Raw genomic sequence first — 18,186 nt, forward strand, 5'->3', positions numbered from 1 at the left:
AATATATTCTCCTCAGTCAGCATCCTCTCGGGATTTAAAAAACCAAAGAGACAGTTGTGTGACCGAGTGTTTCCCAAGCAGGTACTCTGGGTTTCAGGAGAGAGAGTTCAAGCGCAGGAGACCCATTTCTTTTCAGCAGCAGCCCCGGAAAAGGTTCCCACTGGCCAGGAAGTTTCATCTGGGATCCCCGGAGCCTCGGCAATGGCTCCAGGGTGACTTCTTGGATCATCCCCGTTTCCCCGCCCTACCCAAGCGGCTGAAAAGCGCCGGGACGCGCGGTCCGAGTCGGGAAAATGGGCCCGCGAGCCCGGCCGGCGCTTCTCCTCTTGATCCTCCTGCGGACGGCGGCCACGCAGGGGCGACCGCCGCGTGAGTCCGGGGGCTGCGGGCTGGAGAGGGGCGCGGCGGGGAAGGCAAAATCGAAACTAGCTTTTCTTAGCGCTTGGGAGTTCGCTAAGCTCCGAACGACTGCTCAGCCCGGTGTGCGGTGCCCTCCCCCAGCTTTTCCCGGGGGGCATGCGGGCCACAGGGGGTGCTGATGGGGTTAGGGGACCTCCCGTCCCAGGACCTTGACCCCTCACTCCCCACTCCCAGTCCTTGCTGCCACGGCGTGGCGCTCGGAACCACCTACTCCTCCCAGCTTGGACGCTTTTAGAATAGAAATCTCTCATTGAGGTCGAGCTAGGATTAGGGGTCCTTGGCCTCCGATCTCTGTTTTCTTGTTTCTGCTGCTGTTAACCGAAGAGACATAGCACGCACGCACTGTCGACTGTGTCCTTTCACTCCAGATCACGCCCCAAACAGGAAGTTCTTCTCACTAAGGGCGACCTTGGCCGGAGTGCCGCCTCCGGTGTATCCACACTCGGGGGCTCTAAGGTCTGGGAGACAGGGCTGAGTAAACACACAGTGAAGGCCTCCAGTTTCCATTTCCGAACCACTGGCACAGACTGAGGATAGGAGGTTCTTGAGAGTTCGGCCAGAGGCCTTACTCTTGGGGATTGTTCTTTTGCTTGGAAAAAATAAGCTGCCTGATATTTTTGAACTTTTGAACTGAATCTCACAGTTCTTTTCAGCCCGGGGTTGTTAATTTGCAATGTTAATAGTATTGTTATAAAGGAGGCCAAAGAGATGATAGCATGTAAGTTTTAAATCACCTTCCTATCCATGATCTGGTTTGACTCTACTCAGCCTTTGGGCGGTAGGTGTTTTGATTTTACTAGTGGTTAACAACTTCAGGTTAAATCCTTTCCCCAGGTTACAAAGAATTTAGACAGTCTGGTTTTCTGACATGAAGTACCACTGGTTGTAATCTTGGCTGACAGTGTTTGACCTCACTGTTGTCTGGCACAGCTCTGGATGCTTTATACATTGACAGAACCACACTTGGAGGGTAGGTCGTATATGTATCCACACTTTATAGATGATGAGAACAAAATAAGACCTGCTCACCAGTAACTTTGTCAGTGTTACCCAGGGCTCTTCATAGTTGATTCTTAAAAAGCTACTCTGCATTAGAGGTTAAATCATAAAGTCTGATGAAGGAAAGTCTTCACTGACTACAAGTATATCAAGAGCAGGGAGCCGAGTCCTCTGATGCTTTGCCTTCGAGTTGATGGGGATGACAATACACAAAAGGATAGAGAGCATCAGGGTAACCTGTGAAGCAAGGAGGTCAGGGTAGGCCACTGTCCCCAGCTGGGTTTGAGCAGAGACCTGAAGTAAGTAAGGGTGATGCTCACTGGGAACAGTGCTTCCCGGATAGGCTAGGGGGACCTAGCAAGGATTTGCAACGTCAGCACTCATTGACATTTTTTGCTGTGGGGACTGTCATGTGTACTGTAGGACATTTAGCAAGGTCACTGTCCTTTACTCACTGGATGTTAGCACACTCCCCAGTCATGACAACCAAAAACGTCCCCAGGCATTGCCAGATGTCCCTAAGAAAATAAATGTCCTGATTGAAGAAAGAGCAAGGGCTCCAGAGGCCCAGAACAGGTGATGGGTTCAGCAAAGGAGCCATGGGCAAGTCCCATATGGCCTCACAGGTTGCAGTGTGGACTCCAAACCAGGAGTGACGTAATCAAGAATACCTGTTGAAAAAAATCACTCTGGCTGCTCTATGGAAAGCAGAATGAAGGGGGCAGTGATTAAAAAAAAAAAAAAACCAGGGCGAAGCAGATAGGCAAGAGATGATGGACTGGGCCAGGTTGGAGCAGAGGTGGTGGTGAGAAATAATTCTGTTCTGGATTTCTTTTAAAGGAAGTTGCTGAGGGATCTATGAAGGTTCATATGATAGAGAAAAGTCAAGGTGGCTCTATTACTATTTTATCTTTATTTTATCAGCCTCAGGAACAGGGGGATCGGTGGTGTCATTTCCAAGGTGGTGAAGGTAGTTTGGAGGCAACCAAGAGCCTGATTTTAGACTTGTTCAAGTTTGAAATTCCAATGAGTCATCCAGCTGGTGGTATCATATAGGCAGAGTTGGAGAGTAAGAATCTAGAGTTCAGGGTCAGAGATCGAAATCTAGAAGTCAGCATTTAGTCATCCAACAAGTATGTATTAAGCATCGACTACATGCCAGACACTGTTCTAGGCATCGAAGATACACACTGAACTCCCACATCTAGAATTAAGGAAATGCATAAGAAAACTCACACCTGCCCCGAGGCCTGTCCCCTTGGGCTTTCTGGGTGTTTTTTCACATTTGCATTTGATTTGGAACTGTTTTAATGCTGAAAGATACCCTGAGCTATTTATCAGCACATCTTCCAGCATTTAACAGCAAACATTTATAGGCAAACCTCAGATATTGTAGGTTCAGTTTCAGACAACCACAATAAAAGGGAATATCATAAGAAAACAACTCAGACAAAGTTTTTGGTTTCCCAGTACATGCCCAAGTTGTGTTTACTACACTGTATGCTGTTAAGTGTACAACTGTATTGTCTTAAAAAACATACGTACCTTAATTTTAAAAAAGGTATTGCTAAAAAGTGTTATCCATCACCTGAACCTTCAGAGAGTCAAAATCTTTTTATAATAGTAACGCCAAAGATCACTGATCACAGACCACGTAACGAATAGAACAATAATGAAAATGTGGGAAATCTTGTGAGAATTACCAAAATGTGACACAGAGATATAAAAGTGAGCAAAGGCTGTTGGAAAAGTGTTACCGATAGACCTGCTTGACGTGGTGTTGCCAAAAACCAATTTGTAAAAAAGACACTTTAGCTTCAAAGGGCAAAAAAAAAAAAAAAAAAAAAAACAACAGAGGTCTGTCTGTACACAGGAAAGGGTTTAGAGACGGAAGTAGTGATAAAAACCGGACAATAATTCCTCTGGACTTGGATCTGATTGGGTCTGAGCACCAACTCCTGAGCTCAACTGCCCTAGTTAGACACATCTTGGGAATTTCTAAAATCTGTTGTCCCCAAGGGGAGGCTGCTGGAATTGTGAGTTCTGGGTCAGAGGCTGGGGGCTGCAAGTGGGTGGCAGCCCACATGGCAGAAGTAGAGTCTCAGGGAAAAAGGTTCATGGGGAGGGAGGGTACCACCCACTTTCACAGGGTGGGACCAGACACAGCTGGTTCGAGTAGATTCAGACCATGTGTGGACTCCCAGTCTCCTACGCGGCTTGTTGCTCTCTCTCCCCAGGGTCACACTCCCTGCGCTTCCTCTTCATGGGCGCCTCCAAGCCAGACCTTGGGCTGCCCCTGTTTGAGGCTTTGGGCTACGTGGATGACCAGCTGTTTGTGTCCTATGATCATGAGAGTCGCCGTGCAGAGCGGCGCGCCCCATGGCTCTGGGGCAGGGCCACCAGCCAGCTGTGGCTGCAGCTGAGTCAGAACCTGAAAGGCTGGGACCACATGTTCATCGTGGACTTCTGGACGATCATGGACAACCACAACCAGAGCAAGGGTGCGTGAAGAGCGGGCCTCACCTTCCCAAAGTGGGCGGGGTGTGTCCCTGCTTCACAGATGCATCTTGAGGGAGGTTTGAGATCCTGGCTATTTGAGGTCCTGGGGGGCAGAGAAAAGGGCGAGTGTTTGCTTCCTGAGGTTGTTCAGTCCCTCTAATGGTTCCTGTAATCCCTGTAAGGGCTTCCCTAGTGGCCCAGATGGTAAAGAATCCACCTACAATGTAGAAGACCTGGGTTTGATTCCTGGGCTGGGAAGATCTCCTGGAGAAGGAAATGGCAACCCACTCCAGTATTCTTGCCTGGAGAATCCCACGGACACAGGAGCCTGGCAGGCTACAGTCCATAGGGTCGTCTCGAAGAGTCAGACACAATGGCGGAAACACGGACCTGCTCCTTTGGTTTCAGTAACGAAGCTGGGGGCGTTGCCAGAGTCCCACACCCTGCAGGTGATCCTGGGCTGTGAGTTGCGAGAGGACAACAGCACCAGAGGGTTCTGGAAGTACGGATACGATGGGCAGGACCATCTAGAATTCCGGCCTGAGACACTGGATTGGAGAGCAGCAGAGCCCAGGGCCCAGGTCACCAAGCTGGAGTGGGAAGTGAACAAGATTCGGGCCAAGCAGAACAGGGCCTACCTGGATCGGGATTGCCCCGAGCAACTGCTGCATTTGCTGGAGCTGGGGAGAGGGCCTCTGGAGCAGCAAGGTACAGTGGGAGCATTCTCTGGCCTTCTCATGATGGAGTGGAGGAGGGGTACAGGGTATAGGATCCCCCACTGGGGTTTCAGAGATGGCTGATGTTATGTGACTCCCTGGGAAGGAACTGAGGTCTGAGTTTTCCACCTCGAGGTCTCCAGCTCTGAGGTTTCCCCCTTACAGCTGAGATGTATCATCTAGCTGTGAGTCACGATTTTAAGTTTTTTCCATGCACATAGCTAAAGAAGTAACTGTGATTTTTCTCTCGATTTAACCAAGAACCCTATGTCCATTTATAACCTTTAGTGATTCAGAGATGCCAATTTTCATATGAATGAATACCAAGGCAAGAAATTACCTAATGAGGCAACCGGTCAGAGTAGCATAATCTTGAGGGGGGTCAAAGCTACTTTCACAGAACATTCTAGTAGTCATGAAGGCTGACTATCTGACAAGACCCCTTCCTACAAGAATATTTATCAGGTTGAACCAGGTGAAATTACTGAGAGTACATATTCAATCATTTTTGATCCTTATAAGGGGCAATTTCAGGCTTCCCAAATGGTGCTGGTGGTAAAGAATCCACTTGCCAATGCAGGAGATATGAGACATGGGTTCAATCCCTGGGTTGGGAAGATCCCCTGAAGGAGGGCATGGCTACACACTCCAGTATTCTTGCCTGGAGAATCCCATGGACAGAGGAGCCTGGTGGGCTACAGTCCATAGGGTCCCAAAGAGTCAGACAAGACTGAAGTGACTTAACATGCACACACACAAGGGGCAGTTTCATTTGATTCAACTTAAAGTATTAACAAAGAACATAGCACATGGGCAACAGGTATGCATATTTCCAAGTGGACTGGAGAACAGGCTGCTCTGACTGACTGACCCACATCAGAACTGAATCATGTAACGTATTTTAGGACACAAAATGGTGGTGTGTCTTTCCTACAGCTTGCTCTGCCTGCACAGGGTGACACCTTCTTCCAATCTGTAGGGAAAGGGAAGTGAAAGTTGTAAAGAAAGGGAAGTGAAAGTGGTAAAGAAAGGAAGTGGACGTTCTGGTCTTCCTGGCATGGGTAGGAAGGGTCCCTCTCCAGATCCTCCCTTCTTCCTGTCCAGTGCCTCCTTTGGTGAAGGTGACTCATCACGTGACCTCTTCACTGACCACTCTTCGGTGTCGGGCTCTGAACTTCTACCCCCAGAACATCACCATAAAGTGGCTGAAGGACAAGCAGTTCCTGGATGCCAAGGACGTTAAGCCAAAGGATGTGTTGCCCAATGGGGACGGGACCTACCAGGCCTGGGTGGCCTTGGCCGTGCTCCCTGGGGAAGAGCAGAGATACAGCTGCCACGTGGAGCACCCAGGCCTGGATCAGCCCCTCACTGCCACCTGGGGTAAGGATAAGAGGCAGGGGCTGAAAAAACCTGGTGTGGGCGGGCTGGAGTTGGTCAATAGGGCAGCCAGGGGAGCGTCTGCTCTGCACTGGGGGCAGCGTCATGGGCTTTCATTTGCTTTTGCTGTTTTAGAGCCCTCACTGTCTGGCACCCTGGTCACTGGAATCCTCAGTGGGATTGCTGTTTGCGTCATCATCTTCCTTATTGGAATTTTGTTCAGAATCTTAAAGAGACGGCAGTCTTCGAGTGAGTAGAAAGAAGGAGGAAGCCTCTTAGCACCATGGCACCCAGGACACTCTCATCTTCTTGCAGGAAGTGTGGCAGGTGGAGACAAAGAGGATTTGGCATCCATGAGAAGCCCTGTCTTCTTTTTTCTTTGGGAACCCTGGCACCTCCCTGGGAGCAGGAATTTCTTGCTGATTTCCCAATCTGATTTCCCTCAGAATGAAAGCTCCTAATTCAACAGACATCTGTTGAGCGCCTATTATTTGGCAAGGGGCTGTGTAAGGCAGTGCAGGTTCTCTGAGGTTAAGTCACCACTGCTATTCTCAGAGCCCAAGTCTAGTAGGAAATGAAATCCATGAAACAGGTAAATGCAGTTAAAGACCCCTGAAGGTCCTATGAAGCAAATGTTCTTGGTGGGGTCAAGGGAAGGGAGGACCCCATTCATCTGAGGATCAACCACAGCTTCTGGATCTTGAAGAAGTAGGATTTCTTTAGGTAATGTTGAGGATGAGGGGAGCTCTGTGCAGGTGAAGCACCTGTGCACATGGGAGAGTGACACATGCTAGGGAGTGAGAAATTATCATCAATTTGACCCTTGACTTTACATACTTATCAGTCTGCATTTCTATGTCCTGAACATCTGTGATGCAGGGGGGAAAAGGGTAGACAGAAGCCAGCTCCTGCAGAGCCTTGGGGGCCTTTGGGTTGTTATGGGGATGGGGACGGAGAGGGTCAATGCAGGGCCTTAAATCAGCAAAGGGGGACCTAATCTCCACGGTATGGAGAGTGAGTTGTTAGGAAGTGAGATGGGAGGCAAGGAGACCAGTTAGGCAAGGAGACTCAGCATTTGCAGATGAGAGATTATGGTGCCTGAAATCCAGGGGTTCCTTGGAAAGAGGATGGTCAGAGTTGAAATGAGTGGATCAGGGGGCAGGGGAGGATCCAAAGTCTGTGACGCCTGTTTCCTGGACATGTCTTTGCAGGAGGAGCCGCTGTCAACTATGTCTTAGCCGAATGTGAATGAAGGGCAGCCTGCAGACCCTTATGGGGCGGAGACAGAACTCAAGACTCAGGGAGCATGTGCCCTTATGGCATTCTTCATGCTCAGGACAATTGGAGCTAAGAAATGGGAACTGTCTCAGGAACTATCTGCTCTTAGCCTTCCTTGTTCACTCTCGAAAAGTTCACCATCTAGGTTTCTGAGTTCCTGCTTGTTAAAGGGCCCCAGCTGTGACTTCTGCCCCAGAAGCGGCTTTCCTGAATCCCAGGCTACATTTAGAACCTACGTTGATTTCCTGCCTCACCTCAGACTTCATACACCTACATCATCTCATCTCCTAACTGTAGAACAAGGTTCCTTAAATCTGGGGGCGGGTGGGGGGTGGTTGCTCGTGATTCCTTTAAACCTCTGAGAATAGCTTTGAACCTTCTCCTCAGGTCATACACTCTAATGCCCCTATCAGAATTTGGCACACACATCCAGGAAATTCCTAGACCCATTCAAGTTTCCTTTTAACCCTTCCTCTGTTATTGAGAACTCACTTGTCACCAAGCCCGGTGGTCTCTTCCATCAGAAGGAGATCTGGACTGTTGTACAGCGGTGAAGGCTGTGCCCTGCACAACCCGAGGAGACCCCTTTTCCAGAAGAGGCATCCTTTCCTGGATGTTTGTGCCTATTAGGACAGTCTTCTCTAAAATGGGTGGAAAGTGTCTTGGGGAAGGATATCTTTCTAATTTGAGCAAATTACTTAGACTAATGACACCTGAACTTTTGCAATACCTCTTCTGTATGCCAGACTTGAAGTAGCACAGGATTTGATCTCTGCTCACACCATCTCCTTGTTCTGATAATGAAAATGATAATTAAGATGATGATGATAAGGATAAGGTGGCTGACATTTTAAAAGCTCTTATGTGGTGCCAGACTTAGCTCTCTGAGTGCCCATTTACATGCATTATCTCACATAGTTTTTACAATAGTTCTTTGACATCAGAACTATTATCCCCCCCGCCCCCCCCCCGTTTTTTTTTAAAGATGAAGAAAGTGAAGTTTAATATAGAGTATCTCACAGCTTGCCAGGGACAGAGATAGGTGTCAAACTCAGTCAGGCTGGCTCTTTGATCCAGCTCCTTGCTCCTACATTCAGATGATTAGATACTTGGACTAACTAGGGAAAGAAGGAGATGGCTGTGGAGATGGCTCTTCTCTTGTCTCATTGTCTGTATGCTCAGTGACTTTGATTCAAGTGAAGGGAAAAACAGCAGAAAACAATCTCGGCCATGTTTCCTTTCAAAGTTCCTGAGGGAAGAATCCTGGAATGTGACCACTAACTTCTCCATTGCCACACTGGCCAGCTCTGTCTGGCAGCACTCAAGGGATTGAGATTGGGAGGATCAGTTAGTTACTGTGTTGGACCTCACAGACTCCTGCTCCAATCAGGGCCACCAGGGTGTAGGCATTTCCCTCCATAAACTGGAGCAACTACTCTCATATTAAAGCTGGAAAAATAGAAAATATATATACACATATATATGTGTATATATATACACACTGAATAACTCATGTTTATTTCATGCTGCTATGTACAACTGGTGGCATACCTATGTTCAAGACTCTGTCTTGGAGGTTGGAGGGCAGGTGCCTCAGACCAAATACAGCACAAAAGTTTGTTTGGTAAGTACTAAATTTGAGCACAAATATCTCAACTATTTTAAACTTTTCTTTTTTTCTGGTTATGAAAGTTAAGTGGATAAAAGTGCATATAATTTGTGCTTACTACAGAAAAGTTTAAAATGAGTTGAATTGAAACTATCCTTCCATTAGCCAAAACCAACTCTATTAACAGTGTGTGTATTTCTTCTCAGTATTACTGCTATATTAAAATACATGAATTTATCAAATGCATAGATTTTAATAAATATATAATTCATTGTACATGATTTTCCTGATGCATTTGTCCATCTTATGTATGTACTTAATCAACTTCATCATTACATTATTTTGGGGACATTTATACTGCTTCTACAGAGTAGGCAATGGCACCCCACTCCAGTACTGTTGCCTGGAAAATCCCATGGACAGAGGAGCCTGGTAGGCTGCAGTCCAGGGGGTTGCTAAGAGTTGGGCACAACTGAGCGACTTCACTTTTGCTTTTCACTTTCATGCATTGGAGAAGGAAATGGCAACCCACTCCAGTGTTCTTGTCTGGAGAATCCCAGAGACAGAGGAGCCTGGTGGGCTGCTGTCTATGAGGTTGCACAGAGTCGGACACGACTGAAGCGACTTAGCAGCAGCATACTGCTTCTAAGGGGTCATGTATCTTCCCTCATAGCTCAGTAGGTAAAGAATCTGCCTGCAAGGCAGGAGACCTGGGTTTGATTCCTGGGTTGGGAAGATCCTCTGGAGAAGGAAATGGCAACCTACTCCAGTATTCTTGCCTGGAGAACCCCATGGACAGAGGAGCTTGGGAGGCTCGAATCCATGGGGTCAAAAGAGTCTGCAACTTAGCAGACTTAGACTTAGCAACTTTAGACTTAGCAACTAAACCACCACCATCACTGTTCTGCTTCTAATTTTTTTAGCATTTTATTTTCATTAAACTATAGTAGCTGAATTAATTGTTTTTCTTTACCCTAGAGACATTATCACCTAAAGTGTAACACATTGGTCATTTTGCCTCTAGACCACGGTGGAAGCACAAATTGTTTCTCCTTAAATATCCTCCCATACTCAAAGCACACGGCCAAAAATCTTCCTTGCTCATACTGTTTCCTACCTCACTAAGGATATACTTAAATTAATTAGGCAGCAGTTTATTTTATGTTCTTTTTGTTTCACATAGGACAAAATTTCAAGAAACAGTCTACTCTTCACAGTAACACATTTATTAACTGTAGCCTGTTAATTTTTAAAAAATAACCACAATTATAAAATTTCCATTTTCTTTCAGTGTTTTTTAGCTTAATTTTTCTGGCCTTGTTCATCAGTTCTTAAGATCAGCTACATTTGAAAAGTCAGATCAGTTCAGTTCAGTTCAGTTGCTCAATTGTGTCCGACTCTTTTCGACCCTATGGACTGCAGCACACCAGGTTTTCCTGTCCATCACCAACTCTGCAAGCTTGCTCAGACTCATGTCCACTGAGTCGGTGATGCCATACAACCATCTCATCCTCTGTCGTCCCCTTCTCCTGCCTTCAATCTTTCCCAACATCAGGGTCTTGTCCAATGAGTCAGTTCTTCACATCCCGTGACCAAAGTATTGGAGTTTCAGCTTCAGCATCAGCACTTCCAATGAATATTCAGAACTGATTTCCTTTAGGATTGCCTGTTTGGATCTCCTTGCAGTCCAAGGGACTCTCAAGAGTCTTCTCCAACACCACAGTTCAAAGACATCAATTCCTCGGCGCTCAGCTTTCTTTATGGTCCAACTCTCACATCCATACATGACTACTGGAAAACCATATGTTTGACTAGATGGGCTTTAGTCTGCAAAGTAATGTCTCTGCTTTTTATTTTGCTGTCTTGGTTGGTTATAGCTTTTCTTTCAGGCAGCAATCGTCTTTTATTTCATAACTGCAGTCACTATCTGCAGTGCTTTTGGAATCCAAGAGATGAAAGTGTCACTGTTTCCATTGTTTCCCCATCTATTTGCCATGAAGTGATGGGACTGGATGCCATGATCTTAGTTTTTTTAATGTTGAGTTTTAAGCCAGCTTTTTCGCTCTCCTCTTTCACTTTCATCAAAAGGCTCTTTAGTTCCTCTTCGGTTTCTGCCAGAGGGGTGGTGTCATCTGCATATCTGAGGTTATTGATATGTTTCCTGGCAATGGCAATCTTGATTGCAGCTTGTGCTTCATCCAGCCCGGACTTTAGCATGATATACTCTGCATATAAGTTAGAAGCAGGGTGACAATATACAGCCTTGACATACTCCTTTCCCAACTTGGAACCAGTCTGCTGTTCCATGTCTGGTTCTAACTGTTGCTTCTTGACCTCCATACAGTTTTCTCAAGAGGCAGGTGTGGTGGTCTAGTATCCCATCTCTTTAAAAATTTTCCAGTTTGTTGTGATTTACATAGTCAAAGGCTTTAGCATAGTCAGTGATGCAGAAGTGGATGTTTTTATGGAATTCTCTTGCTTTTTCTATGATCCAGCAGATGTTGGCAATTTGACTTCTGGTTCCTCTGCCTTTCTAAATCAGCTACCAACATTTAAATTACCTATTTTTTTTACCTCTGGCAAAAACCACTTACAAGTTTGGTAGTAAGGACAAGGGCGTCATCTGGTGGCCAACGCCAAAAATGTCACAGTGGTTTTATGACAATAGTGAGTGGGGGTGGGGAGGGGGAGAGGGGTAGGGGAAAGTCCTCAGGGGAAAGAAGGAAAGGAAAACACAAAAGACAAGAGTGGGCCACTTAGGATCACCTTTGGAGAAAAGCCCCTGAAATTGTGAGAGGACAAAGATGAAACTATTCACCAGGTATTTGAATTGCTGCAATCACAGGGCACTGTTGAGCTGCCTTAACTGGGAAAAGAACAGAAGGAAAACAAACAAATCTGGTGAGGCCACCTGCCAGCAGTTGGTTAAGGCCTGCTGGGAGGTACAGGCAAAACTTGGTCTTGTGTTATAATAATATAGCCTTAGTGTGCTGTATACTTGATTCATTCTTCATGTACACACACACACTTAAAAACAAAAACCTTTCTCTCAAATGCTGCAAGGTTCTTATAAGCCACACACTCTAATCATGACTAGAATTTTAAAATGCATGACTTTAAGCATTGAAGATATTTACAGATATCTCTAATTTTAATTTTTATGGACTTTGAGTCATCATTTGTTTCTTCCCCATTTTTGAATAAGTGATTAATATGTAGATTTTAATACAGTATTAAATTATCTCATTGACTATTTTACTAAAAATCCTTGGTTGCCCTGACATCATGCATGCATTTATTACTTGGCCTAGAATGCATACTGGTATCTCACATATTCGGTTTCTGAATAATTTTCTAAGCTGTTTACTCAAATATATGAGGGGTACATATAGTCTGCCTTAAGCAGATGCTTCTATAGCTTCTATTTCTTGGCTGGATGAAATTGTATTCTCAGTAAAGTCTTCTTTAGCATGAATATTTCCTGAAAGTAATTTTTTTTTTTTTTAGCTAATAGTTATTGAGTACTTACTAGATGCCAGGCCTTATTCTAAATGTTAATTTAATTCCTCTGAAGAATCCTGTGACATGTATGCTCTTGTTATTCTGTTACCCTTATTTTGTTGTGTAGAAACCAAGGCAGAGAGAGGTTAGTTAACTTGCTGAAGGTTACACAGCTGGAAAATGATCATGCTGATTTTTTTTTTTTCCCAGCTAGCCTGGCTCAGAGTCAAATTCCTAACCAATACACAATATCTCTCTCTGAGTCAAGAAAACATGTGGTTGATGCCACTGCATCTTTTTATGATACTCCTTTAAGTAACCATTCTAATGCCTAGAGACCATACTTTGAATATTTCCTGAATGAGAAGAGGACCAGTTTTAACATTTCAGAATGTTTTGTTTCACACAGGCCAAAATTTCAAGAAATATTCTACTCTTCACATTAACATATTTATTAACTCTGGCCTGTTAATTTTTTAAATAATGAGTTATAAAAATCTCAATTTTATATAATTTTTCATAAATATTTGGGACCTTTATTTTCTTTTCACACACAAAATTCTAACTATCAATTCACATTTCTGTTTATTCTCTTTATCATTCAGGGAATATCACAATTTGGGTAGCCTTGAAGCACATGTGAATCATTTCTTCACCAGATTTGGGTAGAAAGTATTGTTATTTTTTTTTAAAAATCAAATTCTGGCTTTTGACCCAAAGGTTCTAAAATAGAATTTTGCTGTTTTCAGTGCATTTGGTGGGGCACTGAGCATAATACCAATACTTGTATAAACTTCAATGAAAGTCTTGTCAGCTAACCTTACTCTGCAAGTACATGAAGTAGCCCAGATTTTATTCTATAAACAGAGTGACCACATGACATTTTCGTAAAACAGTCAGCAAGAAACTTGGATAATGCCAATGGAGCTTCACTCAGTGTGTAGGAAAGCATCTATTTTAAACATAGGTGTAACAGAGATCTTTCCTTTGGGTACTTTTGGGTTCACAGTTTCCACTGCTAAACAAATGCAAAATCCTTTCTTTGTGCTTTGTGTGTGTGATTAAGAAAGTATTCCATGGAATTTTAAAAATCAAATTTAACTACAAATGTGTTTATAAAAATTTTGAAACAATTGTTTAAGACAGGATAATATTAGAAACTTGCTTGTCTAAATAGCATTTTCTTCAGTAGGTCAAAACGTGTTAAGAATATTTAGAGGAGAAAGCCCACACAGGACAGCAGGCCTAAAAAGTGCAAAGGCCAACAACTTTTAAAAAAGAGTTTGAACTAAAGAGAAAATGCAGGGTGGTTAGGACTTGGGGCTTTGACTGCCATCACCCAGGTTGAATCCCTGGATGGGAAACTGAGATCCTGCAAGACATGCGTTGCAGCCAAAATGGAAAAAATAAAATCAAATAAAGAGGGAAAAGTAAGAACATTTTCTTAAAATGGTAAGGAGAGGAAATGAGGAAAATAGGGAGAGACACAGTAGATGTATATTATGGAACCAAAAACACACCAATGGGAATGACAGGAAAAATGAATAATTAGAAAATAGGTCATACCAAAGTAAAAATTAGTTGACTGAAAAAGAAATGCATTGAAGACTTAAATGGGAAGGAGATAAATCAGCCAGCGGCAAGAGAAGCCCCAGACCAGGAGTGGTGTTCCCAAATGCCTGCATCTCACTACTATCAAGTTATAAATCCCTGGCAGGCAGGTGAAATGAGGTGAGATTGTACTTACACATTTCCTGAACTATAACATTGCTCAAAACTATCTCTAACAAGGGATTCCTTTTTACTAAAGTGCAATTATACCCCGAAAAGTGTTGATATATGCTGGTAGTTTTCAACCCTGGCCAAGTATTAGAATTGTCTGTTGAATTTATATATTCCATGGAATGATATGAGCAGTGAAAGTGAAAGAAAGTCGCTCAGTTGTGTCCGACTCTTTGGGACCCCGTGGACTGTAACCAACCAGGCTCTTCCGTCCATGGGATTTTCCAGGCAAGAATACTGTAGTGGGTTGCCATTCCCTTCTCCAGGAGATCTTCCCGAACCCAGGGGTTGAACCCGGGTCTCCCGCATGGTAGGCAGACATTTTACCATCTGAGCCACCATGGAAGTCCATTATCATTATGGAATGATATGCATAAATATAAATATATATTCCTGAACTCTAGTATTTTGACTGAGTTTGTGATAGGTGGTTCTGAGCATTCTATCTTTTTAGAAGATGTTTGATTAACATCACTTTTATTTGTTGAAATATTTAATGTATCCACTTAGCCACAACTTGCTTGCAAGGTTTTAATTTGTAGGGTCTTGGTCACGTAAATGGGGTTCTGTGATGCCAGGTTCACTTGGAGGATGAGTTCCAGGTGACCCACTCTCTTCCAAGCCACAGGACCAAGTAACACCTGGCTCCTAGAGCAGGATACATTTTTAACATAAATCTATATGTGTATACCTTTTAAATGAAGAAGGAATTCATAGGCCTGGACTCCATCTCAGGCCTGTTCATGCTGATCATGCTCAGCCACCTTTCCAATGACTCTGAACTCTGTATTTAGTACCTATGAAAACAACAACAGAAGGATAAGACCCCCTCCAGACAGGGGAACCTTGAAGATCATATCTAGGTTACTCATCGCCTAAGAGAAAACATACACTAATCACCCCTTCCTCCAGACAGGCCATAAATTTTTCTGTATCTATCGAAGTGTAACCTCAGGTTTATTGATTATTGGCTAATTGTTTGACTGTTTGAGCACATGAGCACATAGCATGTGAATGATGGGGTTATTGGGATTGTATTTTCCTTGGTTTACGTAAGTCTCAAGGAATTTGGAGTGGTGGGTTCAGACACATACACGTGGGGTATAAAAGATTTTCACAAATGCTGGTTGGGGTCCTTGGCTAAGGGGAGACTCTGCCTTGGGCCCGCTGGTGTAACAAACTGCACTTCACTATCTGCATTGTCCTTCTGAGTGAGTTTGTTTTCTGGAACGCGTGGCTACAACATAAATATTTCTGTTCTGACAGTCATGGCTTTTTGAGTCAATGTTCATTGAGAAAAGTTTAGAAAAGAAGAAATTAGGAAAAGAAAATAAGAAAAAAGGAACTATATTGTACCTTCATGAATTAAAAAGCATGTGCAGATTTTATGTTTACATATGAACTCTGACCTCATACTTTTCCTCTGTAATGTTTGACATTTCTTCCTAGCTAAGTCTCCTTTATAAGGTGCAGGTTCATAGTGGGAGAAGGTGTTGAAAGGCAGGAGTCCAAAAACTCTCGATTTGGGGCAGAAAAATGCAACCTCATCTAATTATTTTAGAAGTGATATAAACCCTGTACCATGCAGAGCTTTCCTGCCCTCTCCTGAGTCTTTCCTCTCCATTACTGGGTCTCTTCTCCCTTTTTGCCTAAGTCTGATGTTATAGTGTAAGGCCATATTCTCATGCTAAGTCTCACCAATAGACATTTATCTATTAACCAGGATTGGGGTGGGGATGGGGGAGAGAAGTCTTTTTCAATTTAAATAGAGTGACTCTTACTACGAAAATTTTCAAAAGCTGCAACTGGAAACTAAAGAGAAACTTTTTGATTGAGAAGTCCTTCTCAAACCATACTCAGATCCAATTCTGTTCTATTTTGCTTAAAAACAAAAAAACACCCAGGGACTAGCCTGTCCATAACCCTCTGTAATCTAATCAAAAGCCTCCCAGGTGAGGGCCCAGTAGGCTTAGAAATGACCTTAATCAAGTATTAGCCCCATCCTCCTATTAATCCCCAACTCTACAAAACATCGGGAGAAGGCACCCCACTCCAGTAGTCTTGCCTGGAAAATCCCAAGGACGGAGGAGCCTGGTAGGCTGCAGTCCAGGGGGTCGCTAAGAGTCAAACATGACTGAGCGACTTCACTTCACTTTTCACTTTCATGCATTGGAGAAGGAAATGGCAACCCACTCCAGTGTTCTTGCCTGGAGAATCCCAAGGACAGCGGAGCCTGGTAGGCTGCCGTCAATGGGGTCGCACAGAGTCGGACACGACTGAAGCGACTTAGCAGTAGCAGCAGCTACAGAACGTGTGTTCTTGTCTCTAAAATTGAAGAAGATTGAGAAAGGATTAATGGAAAAGAGAAAGGAACTTTTAAGAATTGAAGCCCAATTAGACAGGTGCAGAAGGCCAGGAAGAGGGTCCATGGGCAACTATTACTGAAGCTTACCTTTAAGTTCCTTCTCTCACATGTATTTGCTGAAAAAGGAGTTACGCAGTACATATTTGAATGGAGAAATTTGCAATTGTTTTTCTATTTTCTTAGTCTTTTCATACACAGGCGTTTTAGTACCAGAGCCTCTTCATGGCCAGGCTTATAGTTTGTCTTATTAAAATGCGGCCTTTAAAATTGAAACATTAAAAGAATTGAAAGGGAAAGTCCCGTCACCTATAATTCTATGTTCCTTTTACATATTACTTTCACGTTCCCCAAGGGACCATTATCTAATTTATTAGTTTTGCTTGCTCATGCTCAGTCGTGTCCGACTCTGCGACCTCATGGACTGTAGCCTGCTAGGTTCCTATGTCCATGGGATTTCCCAGGCAAGAATGCTGGAGTGCGTTGCCATTTGCTCCTCCAGGGGATCTTCTCCATTCAGGGATGGAACCCGCGTCTCCTGCAATGGCAGACGGATTCTTTAGCACCGAGCCACCTGGGAAGCCCTAATTTGTTAGTTACCGAGCTATGATTGAAGGCAGAAGGGGAGGACGAGATGGCTGGATGGGATCACATATTCAATGGACATGAATTCCAGCAAGTTCAGGGAGATGGTGAAGGTCGCAGAGTCGGATACGACTGAGTGAATGAACAACAGCAACAAAACGTTATGAAAAAGAAATTTGAAGTGGAGCTCTTTGCTCCATGTCCTTGAGCTGATAAGAAAACACTCAACCTGCAAATAGGCACAGGAAAAAAGTGCAAGACAAAAGAGAAACTAAAGGTTTCATTCGATTGAAGGCCACCTCCCCTGCCAGGAGCTCACTGAAGACCGAGGTTTCCTGACCAATGAAAACACTGAAATGTTAATAACCCCCTCCTTGCCCCACCCCCTGATGACCTAATTTGGAAAAGCCGCCTGAGCATGTTGTTTTCGATCAGGTCCGCTAGAATGCTATTTAAAGGGCAGTGTCAAAGCCGCAGTTATTGCGACAGCAGTCATGTCTGGTCGTGGGAAGGGCGGTAAAGGCCTTGGTAAGGGGGGCGCTAAGCGCCATCGGAAAGTCTTGCGGGACAATATCCAGGGTATTACTAAGCCAGCTATCCGACGTCTGGCTCGTCGTGGAGGCGTCAAACGTATCTCCGGTCTTATCTATGAAGAGACTCGTGGGGTGCTGAAAGTGTTTCTGGAAAACGTGATCCGGGACGCGGTCACCTACACAGAGCACGCCAAGCGCAAGACTGTTACCGCTATGGACGTGGTCTACGCGCTCAAACGTCAGGGCCGTACCCTTTACGGTTTTGGTGGTTGAGCAAAGCATCTACTTGGAACGTTCAGAAAAACTAAAAGGCCCTTTTCAGGGCCGCCCAAATGTTCGCTAAAGAGCTGTTGGACGTTACTGAGATGTGAGTAAGGAAGTGTTTTAAGTGTGAAAGGGAGTTGGCTTAATGCAGTTTCATATCATACTTCTAGGGGTTGGGAAGTATGACTTATTCATAATTGAAATAGGATTTTAGGCGCGGTAAAACAAACAGCAATAAAAATACTTGCCCTTAAGTTTTGT

At 44.3% G+C, this 18,186-nt stretch overlaps 2 protein-coding genes across 2 annotated transcripts in view; both read left to right on the forward strand.

Annotated features, from left to right (window-relative positions):
- The window catches only part of LOC102186446, a 61,813-nt gene extending 43,653 nt beyond the window's left edge, over window positions 1-18,160 (forward strand). Inside the window, exon 4 of the mRNA XM_013974074.2 lies at window positions 17,600-18,160. Coding sequence (XP_013829528.2) covers window positions 17,600-17,934 — 335 coding nt within the window. The 3' untranslated portion in view covers window positions 17,935-18,160. The remainder of the gene's footprint in view (window positions 1-17,599) is intronic.
- On the forward strand, window positions 131-9,174 carry HFE (hemochromatosis). The gene is made up of 6 exons (XM_018038509.1): window positions 131-369; window positions 3,657-3,920; window positions 4,327-4,626; window positions 5,739-6,014; window positions 6,147-6,260; window positions 7,223-9,174. Exons 1-6 carry the CDS (start codon window positions 294-296, stop codon window positions 7,261-7,263), a joined length of 1,071 nt encoding a protein of 356 aa, XP_017893998.1. The 5' UTR covers window positions 131-293; the 3' UTR covers window positions 7,264-9,174.

Source organism: Capra hircus, chromosome 23 (assembly GCF_001704415.2).
Source record: "Capra hircus breed San Clemente chromosome 23, ASM170441v1, whole genome shotgun sequence".
NCBI classification, from domain to species: Eukaryota; Metazoa; Chordata; class Mammalia; order Artiodactyla; family Bovidae; genus Capra; species Capra hircus.